At 33.8% G+C, this 14,481-nt stretch overlaps 1 protein-coding gene across 2 annotated transcripts in view; it reads left to right on the top strand.

Annotated features, from left to right (window-relative positions):
* The window catches only part of DGKB (diacylglycerol kinase beta), a 368,802-nt gene that overhangs the window by 72,044 nt on the left and 282,277 nt on the right, over positions 1-14,481 (top strand). For both annotated transcript variants that reach the window (XR_007378050.1, XM_048950623.1), the window contains 5 exons: positions 806-946; positions 5,117-5,166; positions 6,447-6,521; positions 7,011-7,130; positions 13,788-13,905. Coding sequence is in view for 1 of the 2 variants with exons in the window: in XM_048950623.1 (XP_048806580.1) it covers positions 806-946; positions 5,117-5,166; positions 6,447-6,521; positions 7,011-7,130; positions 13,788-13,905 (504 nt within the window). In the remaining variant the exon portion in view is untranslated. The remainder of the gene's footprint in view (positions 1-805; positions 947-5,116; positions 5,167-6,446; positions 6,522-7,010; positions 7,131-13,787; positions 13,906-14,481) is intronic.

Below are 14,481 nucleotides of genomic sequence, written 5' to 3'. Positions count from 1 at the left end.
GCATCTTAGTAACATTTTATACTATCTTAATTTTAATTTTACTTACTGACATGCAAGCTCCACTTGTAGAATATAGTTCTATTAAATCTATTTTTCATTTAAATATTTACAGTTAGTGTATATCTGCTTGAAAACATGAATTTCACTCAAATTTTATTTTTTGTATACCAGTTTGCTCTTACTTAATCATGACATTTGAGCAATTATGACAGATACTTAAATTCTATGTATATTTTCATAATATTCTGTAGTCAGATTTTTCACATTTTAAATATATGTTGCTGTGACACACTATTAGCTCCGTTTTGGGGACGATTACACATTTGAGTGTTTTCAGAGTTTTCTTTGTCATTAAAACATCTTTAAATATTATATCTGTAAACAATCTGTAATTAGAAAAAACTTTTACAAGCACTGAGAAATGAATAGGGAGTTGGGCAGGGATTACTTTGATACTTAATTTAACATGTATGTCCCATGTAATAAAAATATTCATTAAAATTATTTTACGGTAAAATGATATCAGGTCAACGTAAATGAAAAAGCAGGAATACTGTTCCCATACTTGATTTATTTTTCTTATAGCCTGCTTTACCTGTGCAGTATCTCACTCTCATTTTAATTCTGCATTTTTTTGGATAAACTATGTATGTCAATTGCTCAAAATTTCACAGCTTGATTTAAATTAAGAAATCATATGTGATTCAAATTTAAAAATGGTGCATGCATGTACGTAAAAGCTCTGGATTGTATTCTCTGCTTATATCCTACATTAAGAGTAATAAAGGATGTATTTTGTTTCCAGGTCTGAGACTTAACAAAGGTACCTCTACATCCCGACCTCCTACACCTGCCAACTTGAATTTACCAGATGCGATCCAGCTGAAAGACATTGTTTGTTATTTATCACTGCTAGAAAGAGGAAGACCTGAAGACAAGCTAGAATGTATGTTGTTTATGTGTTTGTTGTGTTTGTTTGTTTTTTTTTAACATAAACTTACTTCTATATATACATTTGTTTTCAAGGAAAACTAATGAAAAATTATATCAAAAGCAAATGAAATACACTGTAGATGGTATGCAATGTAGATATAGAAGTGATTAATAATCTGTAGAACGTGAGCTAATTCAGATGAAGAATTTGGGCTTTGGGATCTCTCGTGAATTCAAGAAAGTAAAAAGTGATCCAAGTCTATACTGCTTTTGGTAGTGCAATGAACTTTTGATTCTGGGAGTTAGGATTAATAGGATTTTTGAATTAGGGGCCTCATTCATTAAAGCCAAAAATCTCTGTCTGCTAAAAAACAAAAGCATACAAACAAACAAAAAAGCAAAAACAAAAAAAGAGAAACAAAACAATGTGATCTGCAAATCATAGAAAAAGAAAAAAAAAAAAAGTATGTTTCTCCTTTATGGAGTTCTAGAAGCTATTTTTTAAAACAGATAAACAATCAAAGTTCTTCTAGAGACCAGGTATATTTTAATACACAAAACTATCAAAATTATATGGCTTCAACGCTGTATGGAAAACAAATGTTTAGTATGGTAGGAAACAGGAAGCTGTTGGAGAAAGAAATTCATTACCAGGTTACCTGACCATGTGTTTTTGAAGAACTCTGATGTTTTGTTTACCTATACTTAAGTTACAATTAGAATTTTGTACTGTAAGTTTACTGACAAAAATTGTAGAGAGTCAGCCCTAAATTTGGTAATAATAATTTAGTATTATGTTATTAAAATATGAGGCTGTATTTGTCTATGTGCATTTCAAACATAAGCAAATGGCAGCTAGGATTCTAGGACTGAATTCAGCTAACAATATGGTAACTGTTTCACTGTATAGCAATTCATGCAAACCATATTAGAGCTGTTAGGAACTCTATGCACTGAGCATGACGTGAAAGGAAGAGCAAGTGCCTCCCCTGGTGTCAGAAACCAGTACAATAAAAAAGGGAGGGAAATGAAAGAACAGGGTTATTCTAATGTAGAGAATATTTCATAGATTTTCCCAAGCAGGAACTGTATAGGCAAAAGACTATGTATGATTTATGAGCTAAATCCTTGTCTAGTATATGTATTGTATTTATATATTAAATATATTTGAGGTTATATGGATTTATTACATGAATTAAGGGTATGGTTATTGCTTAGATTGATGTGCTACCCTGTCACTTTTTAGTGTATAAAGTTTAGACTACATCATATCATTAGTGTGTAATTTCCCTAATGATTATGTCTGAATCCTCCTTATAAATGAATGGTATAATTTAACCCTTTGTCTGAAATAATTGTATAATAGGTCTGTGGCTGCAGAGTAGAATAAGAATTAGTTGCAGTGGAGGGGAAAAAAAAAAAAAAAAAAATATTCCAGAGTTGCCAGCACAATGAAACTCACGTGTTTAAAACATTCTGTATATCTGTTTTCAAACCATCTATGGACTAAATATGTCCCAAACTGTCATAAAAGAGAAGCATTGGAATAATTAAAGTTTTCTTTTTAAGGACATACTACGTACAGATGGTACATTTATGATGTTAAGCAACTCTGTGCTCTGTGGACCAACTTGTAAACTTGATCTGCAGAAAATCTATTCTGTTCTCCTGCACTGTTATTCTTGTATGTGTAAAAAAAGCATCTTGTAAATATGCAGGGCACTTCTGAGGAAGCAAACAGTGGTATTCCATGGCTCAACTTCTCTTCCTTTAGTGACCTCAATGGTGGAAGTCGTTTTAGCTGACAATTGTTTGAGTTTGTGAGGGACATGACATCAGCACAGACCATCTCCTTAATTTGTATGTTTTTCTCAGTATGTTCATGGATGCTGGACACATATCTCCAGTTCCCCAATTTCTTCTTGAATGGCCATAATTTACAACTTCTGGTGCTTCTGGGATGCCATCTTTTATAACTTCTATGCTTAGAAATCCAGAAGTTGCAGGGGAAATTACAGCAGTGCAGCAAGTGATCTAATATTTTCAATTATTTTTTAATATATTTTTATACATCATTTGCAAAAAGCGTGTACTCTTATAATAGATAGATGTGGTCATTCAGTGCTGCCATATAAGGGTGTGAGACAGAACTATGAAGAATTAACTTGGGCTCTGTAGTTTTTATTAAGATTTTTGCTCAATTATTTGTTTCATTTTGCTATTGTTCGTTTTTCACTTAGATTGGGTAAATCAGCAAGAACACAGATATTTAGAAGGGTGTGAATGGAAAATGATTAAATACCATGCCAGCTGGGTAATTATTCAATCTAAACAAGCACACAGATACCCAATACATATATGAGTGGAGACTTTGCTACGGAAGTGGAGCAGTTGTAATTGTATTAATCTCTAATTTCAAATGACAAATTTGAAGCACTGATTGGTGCTATAGGTAAAAATGATATGCAAGTTGGAAACACTGCTTCTCTGGAAAGAGGAATGCACAGGGAGATGCTGAACACCTGTTGCTTTTGTGATAATTGTAGCATATTTCAACCGTTGTATTGCAATAGCACTGGAGGAGGATAGAGAACCAAATGACTTTATTGCTTAGTGATTCATTGATTCTCTATGGAAACTGAATGCTTAATGCTATTTCTGCCATATAATATTAGCTGTCTTACACTGAGCACAGCTCAGCAGCTTTGGCAGAAAGTGTATTAGCAGGGATATTACAATTTCTGATGGCTTTAATGCTAACTGTTATATTCTACAGAAGCAATGTAATTCACAAGCTAAGAAACATTCGTATAGGCTTTTTAGACTGTAACTAATAGACTTTTGTAACTTGCAACAAAGCACTAGAGTAAAAATCGTATATTACAGCTCTTAAGAGTGGTGTGAGATCACATTGGCTAGTACTGATTATGTGGTGGAAAGTTTAGTGATCAACTTGGGAAGCAGATACGGGATGAAAGGATACAATCCAAGCCATGTACCTGTGAAGTGTGTTTTGCTCCAAGTCAAAAGTAGTCAAATTCTTTTCGAACTTCACTCTAATCACTCCCTTCTATTGTTGCCTGAAAAAGATAACTTTTTCTTGCAGAATTTACTGAACTGTGGGACCATTTTCCTGTGGGTCTATTGTGTGGTACTGTTCACTGCTGAACAGGCCATACGTTATTTTTTTTTTCAAGGCATCTAATAAGTTGATTACTGCTTGGGTTTTGCTATGAATTGAGGCATAACAGCATCCTGCAACCACCTGTAGATAAGCTCTCTTCTTACTTCTTTGAAAATAAACCTTCTAGGGATTAGGGAGTTCAGAAATGTGACAAACTGCATCACAGATGATAGGAACAAAGAGTGAGGCATGCCTGGGCTCCTGGTTTTTCATCTTTAAGCTTTTAGAGCCTTCTACTAAAGGTAAAATCTTCCTGCTTTGCAGTCTTCTGCTCTCTATGATCAGCTGAAGAAGCTGCTTTGATATATTTTTGTAATAGTGGATGTGCCCACTCTTGTGGCAGGAGGCAGATAGTGATAGAAATATGAAAGTATATATTTCTTCTGGATATCACCAAAATCCAATGATTCTTGTCTGGACAGATCTTCAGTATGTTGGCAAGACTGTTTTAATTTAGTTTGGTACAGGTAGAATTTGTGCTAGCAGCCTGTGAGGAATTTTTTTTTGTTGGATTCTCCTAATTAGGTACTAAAAATAATGATCTTCTATTTCATTTAGTGTAGATCAGAAAGCATTTTTAAAGCAATAGTAATGGCTGCAATCAGGAGACTGGAATAGCATTGTAACTTAAATGTGCTTATGAATATTTGGTTGATGAACTGCATGTTTTCCTGTATGTGATGTCACGTCTGAGAGTCTTTTGGTTGTACTTCCTGTCAGTGCAGATCAGACCATCTCTGGGAAAAGCCAGGAACACATTCACAGGTTAGGTTCTGGAGGGGTTGTGTGGAAACAGTGCAGTTATGTCTCACTGGAGGCAATGTCGTAGGTGATGCAGTGAGAGAACCTCATGCATTGCAGAATCTTTGGTGGATCTGCAGTTAGTATAATCATGCTAATGCTTGTCTTTTAAAACTCAGTTTGTCTTTTTTTTTTTTAATTAAAGAATGTTGTTACTATGTTTTCTAACTGTGTTTCCTTCTTTTTGTTTCCTTTTAGTTATGTTTCGTTTATATGATACAGATGGAAATGGATACTTGGATAGTTCGGTAACTTTAAATATTTTGTTGTGTTTTAAGACTATGTCCTAATGGTATAGCTATAGAAAACGATGTGACTCTTGAATTACTAGAACCACTGTAAATTATAGTCAACAGAAAGTTGCCTGTTTTGAAAGCAAACTTTGAGTATTTCTTCCACTAAGCTGCTGTTTCTTCAACCATAAACATTTTCAAATGCTGACAGTGCTAATGTGGAGTCTTATTTTATACTCTTCTTATTCTTAATCATATTACTATACGGGATACATTAATATGGCTCCTAAAACTTTAATATGCCTCTTGGAGATGTATATGAAAGCAACATTAGCAAAGATCCCATTAAAATGGGAAGGCATTCCATACCTGAGTTTCAGATGTTCTGACCGTCTGCCTTGTGTAAAAATGTCAAGCACTTTGGAAAATCAAGTCATACATATAGCAGTATACAGTATATCACTTTTAACTCCTTTTGAGATTTAAGTGAAAAGGTCATGTGTCTCCGTAGTTCTTACTTAATTTAGCCTTCAGGTTTTACCTACAGTTGTTATAGCTATATGAGGATGTGTTCTAAGTGTTCCAAGATTTATGTAACTTTTTGTTGTTGTTGCTTTTTTGTTTTACTTAACAGTTAAAGTAAATACAAAATTTCTCTAGACATCTCTGGTAAAATCCAGTCAGATGATACATGTATACTTATTTCCTACCATTAATATTAATGTAGAATTTCTGTCTAGTGTATGCCTCAGCTGACTGACTATAGGGGAAAATCTTTGAATTTTAAATTGAAATAATTCAACTTCATGAGTTTTGATTCTTTAAATTAATGGGGTTGAAGTCAGAGTAGTCCTGAGAAAAAATTAAAGTCAGATAATATGGAATAAATGTGGTTTTTTTTAGTCTTTCTTTCATGTCAAGTAAGGAAAAATAGATTTTTCCTAATTAAGGAAGCATGCCAACTAGGAGCTAACTGTTCCTTCTCACACAGAAAACACTTTTTGTGAAGGCAAATGCATCTATGCAAAATATTTACTTTTAAAAAATATAATAGTTTTCTTGTTCTGCTCAGTGTGTCTCTGATTTTCAGTTTCACATGGTGAAAAGTTAATTAAAAAAAAAAAAAAAAAAAAAAGATTGTTTGTCAGTTAATGATTAGAAGTGAAGGTTTTTTTTCTGTATGTTTCAGTGCTGATAGTCACCGAATGCTATAGGTTTGAATTAGGACTTGCTTGCAGTAGAATTTACAATTTTAATATTGCATTAAATATGATAACTCTTTCTTCCATCTGTAGGAGCTGGAAAATATCATTGCACAAATGATGCATGTGGCAGAATACCTTGAATGGGATATTACTGAACTGAGCCCGGTAAGCATCACCAGTTTTTGTGGCTATAGAGGCAATTTTTATTCGTTTTGTGATTCTTCATGCCAACAGGAGATTCTAGATATTAGCAAGATAGAAATAATAATAGTCTGTGCTTCACTGTGGCACTGTAAATTAACACTTATTTCACATCTTTATCTGATTGTATCTGCTATGTAAAGCATTCTTTGGTAAATTTGAATGCTTTTCTTCAGTGCAAATAGTAATTAATATGTGTAACACAACTGATTTAATCCTGAAAATGTCTTAACATTGATTGTCTCTTGCTTGTACATAGTAAGTACACAAGGGGCACTTTTGTTTGGGATATTTAGGTGCTAATTGTTAATATTAGATTCTATTAAAATGTAAATGTATAGGTACCATATAACTTTTGTGGTTGTTTTTGCACATAGATGAGAGATCATAGATCCTAAATGTCTGGTTATGCTAGAGTAAGGAATTCATTAGTCTTTTCAATAAACTGTGTAGATTCTTCATGAAATGATGGAAGAAATTGACTATGATCATGATGGCACTGTTTCTCTAGAAGAGTGGATCCAAGGAGGAATGACAACAATCCCACTCTTGGTCCTTCTTGGATTAGAGAATGTAAGTATTAACATCAGAGTGTCAAGTTTCTGCTTGCATGTCAGCATGGTCCTCAAGTCTTTTTTGTCTATAACCTTTATAATGAATGGCTTTACTTCTCTTTACTATGTCTGAATGATGTATAAAAAACAAGTGTGCCTTCAAAGTCAGAGCTACATTTGAATGTCTGAAACAACATCAGCACTGAAGCTGAAAGCTATGAAAAGCTCATTAGTTTATTCTATTGACAGCATATAATGAATTGCTAGCTGCAGAAGCATCTTGTAAGAATGTTTTATTACCCATGCATATTTTACAGCTGTCTTGGAGTGGTGTCTTGGCAACTCCACATGTGCTGTGTAGCTTAACCGCAGTGGATTATGGGGCAGTCTAGTCTGGAAGGGACTTTAGAGATCATTTGGCCAGCATCATATTGAAAGCAAGTGTCAGGTTATTTTATCCACTGCCTTTTGAAATCCAGTCTTGAACATTTCCAGTGAGATGGGCCTAGTTCTGTGGCTCCCAAAGGTTAATTGTTCTCAAGAAAAAAAGATTTCTTTTTCGCATCAAGATGGAATTTCTCCTGCAGTGATTCTTGCCTGCTAACTCTTATCCTATCATAATACCTCAGTGTGAATATATGTTCTTCCATCTTTTCAACTAGCTGAATAAACTGTGCTAAGAAACAGTATCAGAATGAACACTTAGACCAAAGGATGCAATATAATGAAAGAGGAGCTTATCACATTAAAGATAATGCGAATATAATACAATTGATAATTTATACCTGTTTAACGCAGCTGTTTTAGCTCTGGCATGTTGCCAGTGCCACCTGCTGTCCTGTATTTTTGCTAATTTTGAGTACATATGTCTTAGCATATGTTTCAAAAGTTTTTTTTTATTTGATATAGAACATTTTCTTTTCTGAAGTCTTTTCCAGATACTAATGAAAAACTATACATAACATTTATCTTTCCCTATTCATTGCTATGTCCTGAACTAAATCTAGGCTGTAGTCACTCCGTAGAATCTTATTTTCACAAAGAATAGCCAGATTTTCCGTATAGAAGGCAACTGTACATTTAGCAGAAGACAAAATTCTTGCAAAATAATAATAGTCAAACATTTACCTCTTACTAATCAACTTATCACAGAAATAGCTGAACTGATGAAAACTTACAATCCATTTGGATCACTGTACGTACTAATTTCCTAATTCTAGGTATATGGAAAAAAATGTACTATTTTCCTTTCATCAAAAGGCAAGTCTATGTCAGATTGTATTCTTTTATTTCCACATATTTAACCTAAGCACAGGGTAGCAAATTCTCTGTAGGAATTAGTATAGGAGATAACTGATGGTCATTTTCAGTATGTATTTCTCATTTGCAACTGATGTTGCAGCTTTTCTGGGAGCATTTTTCAGTGTCTGCACTTCTTCCTTTCTCAATTTAAAACTACTTAATTCTGTGATTAATGTAAGTCTTTCTGTAGAGGATAATTTTCATGTTAAAACAAAAGCCATGTTGTTAAAAGGAAGCTATGTAAATGTACTTTATTAGACAATTTATCCTTTTGAGTATTTTTACTAGTTATTGGGCAATAACTAGTCATTTTACTGAGGAAATAATAAAAATACATAAACAGTGATCAAAATTCTGTAACTTGCTATCATTGTAGGTTTCTATCAACGCTACTCCATAAGTTGAAGAAACTGAAATGAACATGGGTGAAGAAAGTGTTATAATTCAATGCAAATAAAAATATATATATATATTAAAAAAAAAAAAAAAATCCTTTTATCATTTAGGATCGTTTTATTTAAACACCAGTTTAAAAAAAAAAAAAAAAAGATAGGAAAGATAGGATAACAATTGTGTTTTTTTCCATATATTTTACTTTAATGTGGATTAGGCAGCTAGCTATAACCTGCAAGTTTGCAGGCACTGGTGTATAAAAGTCCTTAGTTTCAGCAGAGGAAAGGATTATATTCCCTCCTTAGTGACCACTAGATGTCACCGTTGCACTATAGTTGGTAATCTGTAGCTGGTGGAAAGCTGCCCTAAGGTAAAATTCAGCAACAGGAAATGTTTCATAGCGACCATAAATTGTCATCAGTAACCTGAAAACAGGCTGCTGTGTTTTTCTTTTAAAACATTCTACCTACTTCATCTTCTCTCCTGAAGCAAATGTACTCTGAGCATTTGTAAAATAAAGAAACAAATCTCAATGTGGCATAAGGATTTCTGTAAAAGTGTAATGATGCTTCAGTTAAAACAGGAGGCAATGCTCATACAGTTTTTCTTTGGATCGTCAAGCAGCAAATGTTTTGATATTATTTAAAGATAACTTCTGAATACAATACTTGAGTGTGAGTCCGTGTGGGTAACACAAATTTTTATACTGTTTATTACATTATTGATGATTTACTTTTTGAGCTCTGAGTATACAAAACTGGTATGAAATTGGCGACTTGAGAACATTTTCAAGTATGGTGTTCGATCTGTTGCACAATATGGAGACTCTCAGGCTGAGCACTGAAATGGTTAATACTCAGACAGTTTGGCAAATTTATATTCCTTTCATTCAGAGAGGAATAAGGGAGATCTGCCTGCCTATGTAAGAGTTTGTAGCTTACCTACACTCTGAGTGGTAACTCTTCAGTTAGAAGTAGATTTGCCCTAAGAGATCATGAGAGCTATTTTAGCAATATCATTGCGTGTCACTGCCGGCAGAGGGAGTTATGTTAATGCTTTGTGAGACCATACTAGGAGCTGCAAAGAAAAAAGTTTGCATACCAGTTTTTTTGACTATGTAGTCTACTTCTATGCTACGCTCACTCCTACTGCTTTGTAGGAGGTTTGAAAGTTCCTTTCCTTTTGCCTATAGATTGTTAAAAGTCCAGGAGAAATCTTTCTGAATGTAAGTAGCATTTCACAAGGAGATACAAATTTAATGTTACTTAAAATATAATTACTGCAGCATTTCTAGTGACTACTAATTCAGAAACAGAGAAACATGGTGTGACTAATGATGAAGCTTGTTGTAAGAAATGAATTTACCCTCCTGTGCTTCCTTTTCTGTTCCCTGATGTCATTTGATGTACTTCTTAATATCTAAGCATTTCTCGGCATTCAGAATATTACACTGGTGAGTTGAAGACTGTGGACAAAAATTTTTATCAGTTTTTCAAATATTTCTTCCTCCTCTTCTCCCTCCCTCCCCCTTCCCCCCCCCCCCGCCCCATCACATTTGTGCACCCCCACCCACCCCACTGACCCCAGTGCAATTCTTGGAAGCTAGTAACTCTCCCAAAGGTCATGTCTCTTGAATGAGATTACTCCTTTTCCTGTTGAAACAAACTATAAACTCTCCCTCTCCAAACCTAAAAGAAACAAAACAAAATCTGACGTGAATTCTTTGCTGACAATCCAGTAAAGAGATGTAGAACTTAACTGCATTTGTATTTAAATGAGGTGCTGTGTGATTTAATGGACACTTCTCACTTTCCTAGTAACAGAACAGTACTCAAAGATCAGTAATAAAAATGTCTTCAGGTCCTATAAATGTTTTTAAAAGGAATAAAAGCAAAATAATAATAAGCCACAAAAGAATAATTTAGGAGACTCCCTTGCATACTTCTCCCTTGATTGCTTGTTACTGAGTCTTGTAGGAACAATTGAGCATGCTAGTATTGCAGTCTCTGGCTATTTTTGTTGGAGGTGATAATTGTTGGGATAAAGAAAATTATGCAATGTAGGTGTGTTTTTTTTTAATTTCACAATCTGGATTTTTATGCTTGAAACCTCAAGATCTCTTTGTCGTCTTTTATTTACAAATATCTAAGAAGCAGTGGTAAATTTATATTCGATCTGACTTGGGATGTATAGCTAAATTCTGTGAAAGTCTCTACTGATTCTGTTTTTTCTTGGTTGCTTTTTAAGGTCAGGTCCTTCTGACAATCAAATTTGTGGCAGAAAGGTCAGAAGCATAAGTTAAGAGAGCCATTGTTAACAAAATAAATGTTACTCTTGTCATTATGTGCTGAAGTCTGCATATGGCATATGGAGGCTTCATTTTTAGTGATGTATAATGAAGTGAGGAAGAGATTTTTACTGTACCTGCCCTGCTTTGAGATTTTCTTAATGACTATTTGTTTTTAAACTCTTTCTCAGGATATGGAAGCAAAATTACTGAATGCCAGTAAATGCACCTATGTGTCAGAACTGTGGATTTTATTCATACTTAAAGACTTGCATCAAGAGGGCTTTGTTTCATGTTATGTCTTTTTTTTTTTTCTTTCTCTGGCAGTGTTTTAAAAAGTTATGTGCATGCATAATCATATGCAGCACTTTATTGCTGATTTTTGGCAGTGCACAAGAGCAAAAATTTAATTTGCTATTTTCCAAAAGTGCATTGTGTTTATGTAATGGATTTGCATCAGTTGCAGTCTCTAACACAGTTAAGTGTTTTAATTGGCAGAACACCCACATCAAGACTTATTTGTTTTTCTGATAAGGAAAATGCCAGCTAAGTTGGTCCATATGTTCTGTTCAAATAAGAAGTGACATATTCACATGCAATAGCCACTCTTTAAAAATAAAATTTAAATTTAAAAAGTAACACAAAATTCATGTAGAAGGGGGACATGTTTATGCATAATCATGAATTACTGTTATTTTTCAAAAATAGGAAATATTTTTGTGAACAGAATTAATGAGCCTGCATTTTAAATGCTTGTAGTTTATGACTGTATCTGTTGACGACCCTAGTGACATATGTTGAGATGAAACTGTACATTGTTTACTGTTTTGGTGTTGTTTTTTTCTCAGAAGGATATACATGGTATTTGTTTTCTAGTGAGTAACTTTTCTTTCAGAAGACTCGAACCTTACCTTACCAAATGTGTTGTAGTTTAGTAATAATTTAAAAATATGTTGAATGGTGCAGTAAAATAGAAATTAGAAAAGAAGTTGAAGCACTCCTTTTAATGAAATACATCCTCTTCAGCTGCCAGTCATGGAGGAGCTTGACAGGCTTCTAGGGCTCCACAGCTGCAGAATCTATTTCTGTTTCTTTAGGGGAAATTGCAAAACTTCCACATTCTGCCAGTCTGAGAATCCCAGATTAGGCAAACACTCTGGTCTTTCTGCAGAAAGGGGACCCATATGTTGCCCAGTGGCCAGAGATGGCATTTGAACTCCTGTTGGTAGGATAAGGGGACCCCGCTTGGGCTCTGATTTCAACAAAGTATTGAAGCTGATATCAGTTCCTTGTGTTTGTAAGTAATATGTAGAAATTATTCAAAACTGTGTTCTGGCCTGGACCTGCCACTGAACCAAGTATTCCTAATTTCTTGTAGTGCTGATTTTTTTTTTTTTTTTTTCTTCTTTTTCCCATGAGGAAATTCTTCATTGTTTTTGACTTGTCATTTACAACTATCTTCTAGAATAGAGCGAAACAAACTTTTAAGGACGTAACTCATGCGGTACATGCTTATAAATAACAACATTTTAAAATTAAAATTTATGTCCACTTACATTGACAGTGAAAACCATCATGTTATTGAGGAATGTCAGGAACATTATATATTCATGATGATAAACATTCTTGTAGCTCAATATGGGAAATTAGAAGCTGGATAAGAACCACATGTTGATCTGTTTCCCTTTAAATATGTGCCAATTTATGTTTGTAATGAAATGACCAAAAAGACCATGACATTCAGTAACATGCAAAATCAAACTACTGTAACTTGTTTCCAGCTGATGGATGTGAACAACTTTTTTTCTACTGGATGTTATATTCATTGAAATAATAGATGTAAAGTGATATGTTATTAGGTTAATCTCATTTTTAATTCAAAACCTCTGATAATTAAAGAAAAAAAAAAAGTCTGACAACCACATTTGCCAATACATTTAGAATTTACAGAATTAATTGTGAATAATTTGCAATCTGTAAAAATGCACATTGTTTTACTAACCATGTAACAACAGTGAGATGCCAGAATGGTTACATTAAGAAGGAAGGGGGAGAACTGTGCAACTGGAAGCTTAGTTTCATAAACATTTCATAACATTTGTTAACATATTAGTTGAATGTAAATCCCACCTGTAAACACTTGCTTTTTGTTTAACTATTGGCAGTAGGTTAGTGTAAATTAGAGCTGGCAGTATGTATTATTGTGATTAGGTTAATTGTTATGTCCCGTTTCACATATAATGGTGCATGTTCCTTTCTGAGATTCTTTAGGTATATCCGTGAAGTTTTCAAAATCTTTTCTGTTGTTGCACTTGGGGATTTTAACTTTCCTGGTGGTAGCATGTTTATCTTCAGGATTAGTCTAGAGCAAATTTTAGTTGGTTTTAAAACTTATTAGAATTTCATATCAGTCTAGATTTGCTGCTAGCATTGTTCTGCACTGTAGACACCAGCCTGGTGTTATTTTCTGAGTCATTTTTGAAACACAGGGACATCTTTGAGCTTCTGAAGAATTTTTTATTATATCATTGCTTGTGTATTTAGAATGATGATACTGTGATCTGGTGCAGAGTATTAAATGAAGTAACAGATTGTATTTTACATTCTTGAGTCAATCTCCAATTTTTATTGGCACTTATATATTTCATTGTTTATTTTATTAAGTAAAATCTGTTTCTTTTATGTCCTGTGCAGAATGTAAAAGATGATGGGCAGCACGTATGGAGACTGAAGCACTTTAACAAGCCTGCTTACTGTAATCTTTGTTTGAACATGCTAATCGGAGTAGGCAAGCAGGGCCTCTGCTGTTCTTGTGAGTATAAGCATTTCAGTGTCCATTTGTGTTTATAGCTGTTCCTAGAAGTATTGCAGTTTCTGCATAACAAAGAACTGCTGGCTTCCCAGTACAAACCCATTGCCAGCACAGTAATGCTTTCTCCTTTGTTTCCTGTGCTTAAATGCTACAGATTATATTCTTAATTTTTTAGAATATGAGGCTTTAAAAACTGCTGTTTTCTCAACTTTAATAAACTCTCACTGTTTTAGGACATTCCAGTTGGATTCTGTCTGCATTATTTTTTATTTATTTTCTCTTAGCAAGTATTATGCTTAGAACACAACCTTATATTTTATTGTTCCTCTTATGTATTTGTGAGTAATTATTCATATTCATTAATAGGCATACTCTCTCTTATTAGAAAGGTACTTTAGTGAGTGTACTTAGATACTTGCATAGTATCTAATTCCAATAGTTATTTATGCAAATGCTTCATGCAATTCTTGTTTTGTTAATTGTAAAGGTCAAAATCTCAGTTTCCTCACAACTTGTTTTCAAGATTTTATAACTAACACTTCTAAAGTTTTGCATGTTTACTTGGTTTGCCATTTT

Source organism: Lagopus muta, chromosome 7 (genome assembly GCF_023343835.1).
Source record: "Lagopus muta isolate bLagMut1 chromosome 7, bLagMut1 primary, whole genome shotgun sequence".
Taxonomy (NCBI): domain Eukaryota; kingdom Metazoa; phylum Chordata; class Aves; order Galliformes; family Phasianidae; genus Lagopus; species Lagopus muta.
The sequence above is the reverse complement of the archived record's forward strand: the minus strand, read 5'-3'. Positions and strand labels throughout refer to the sequence as shown.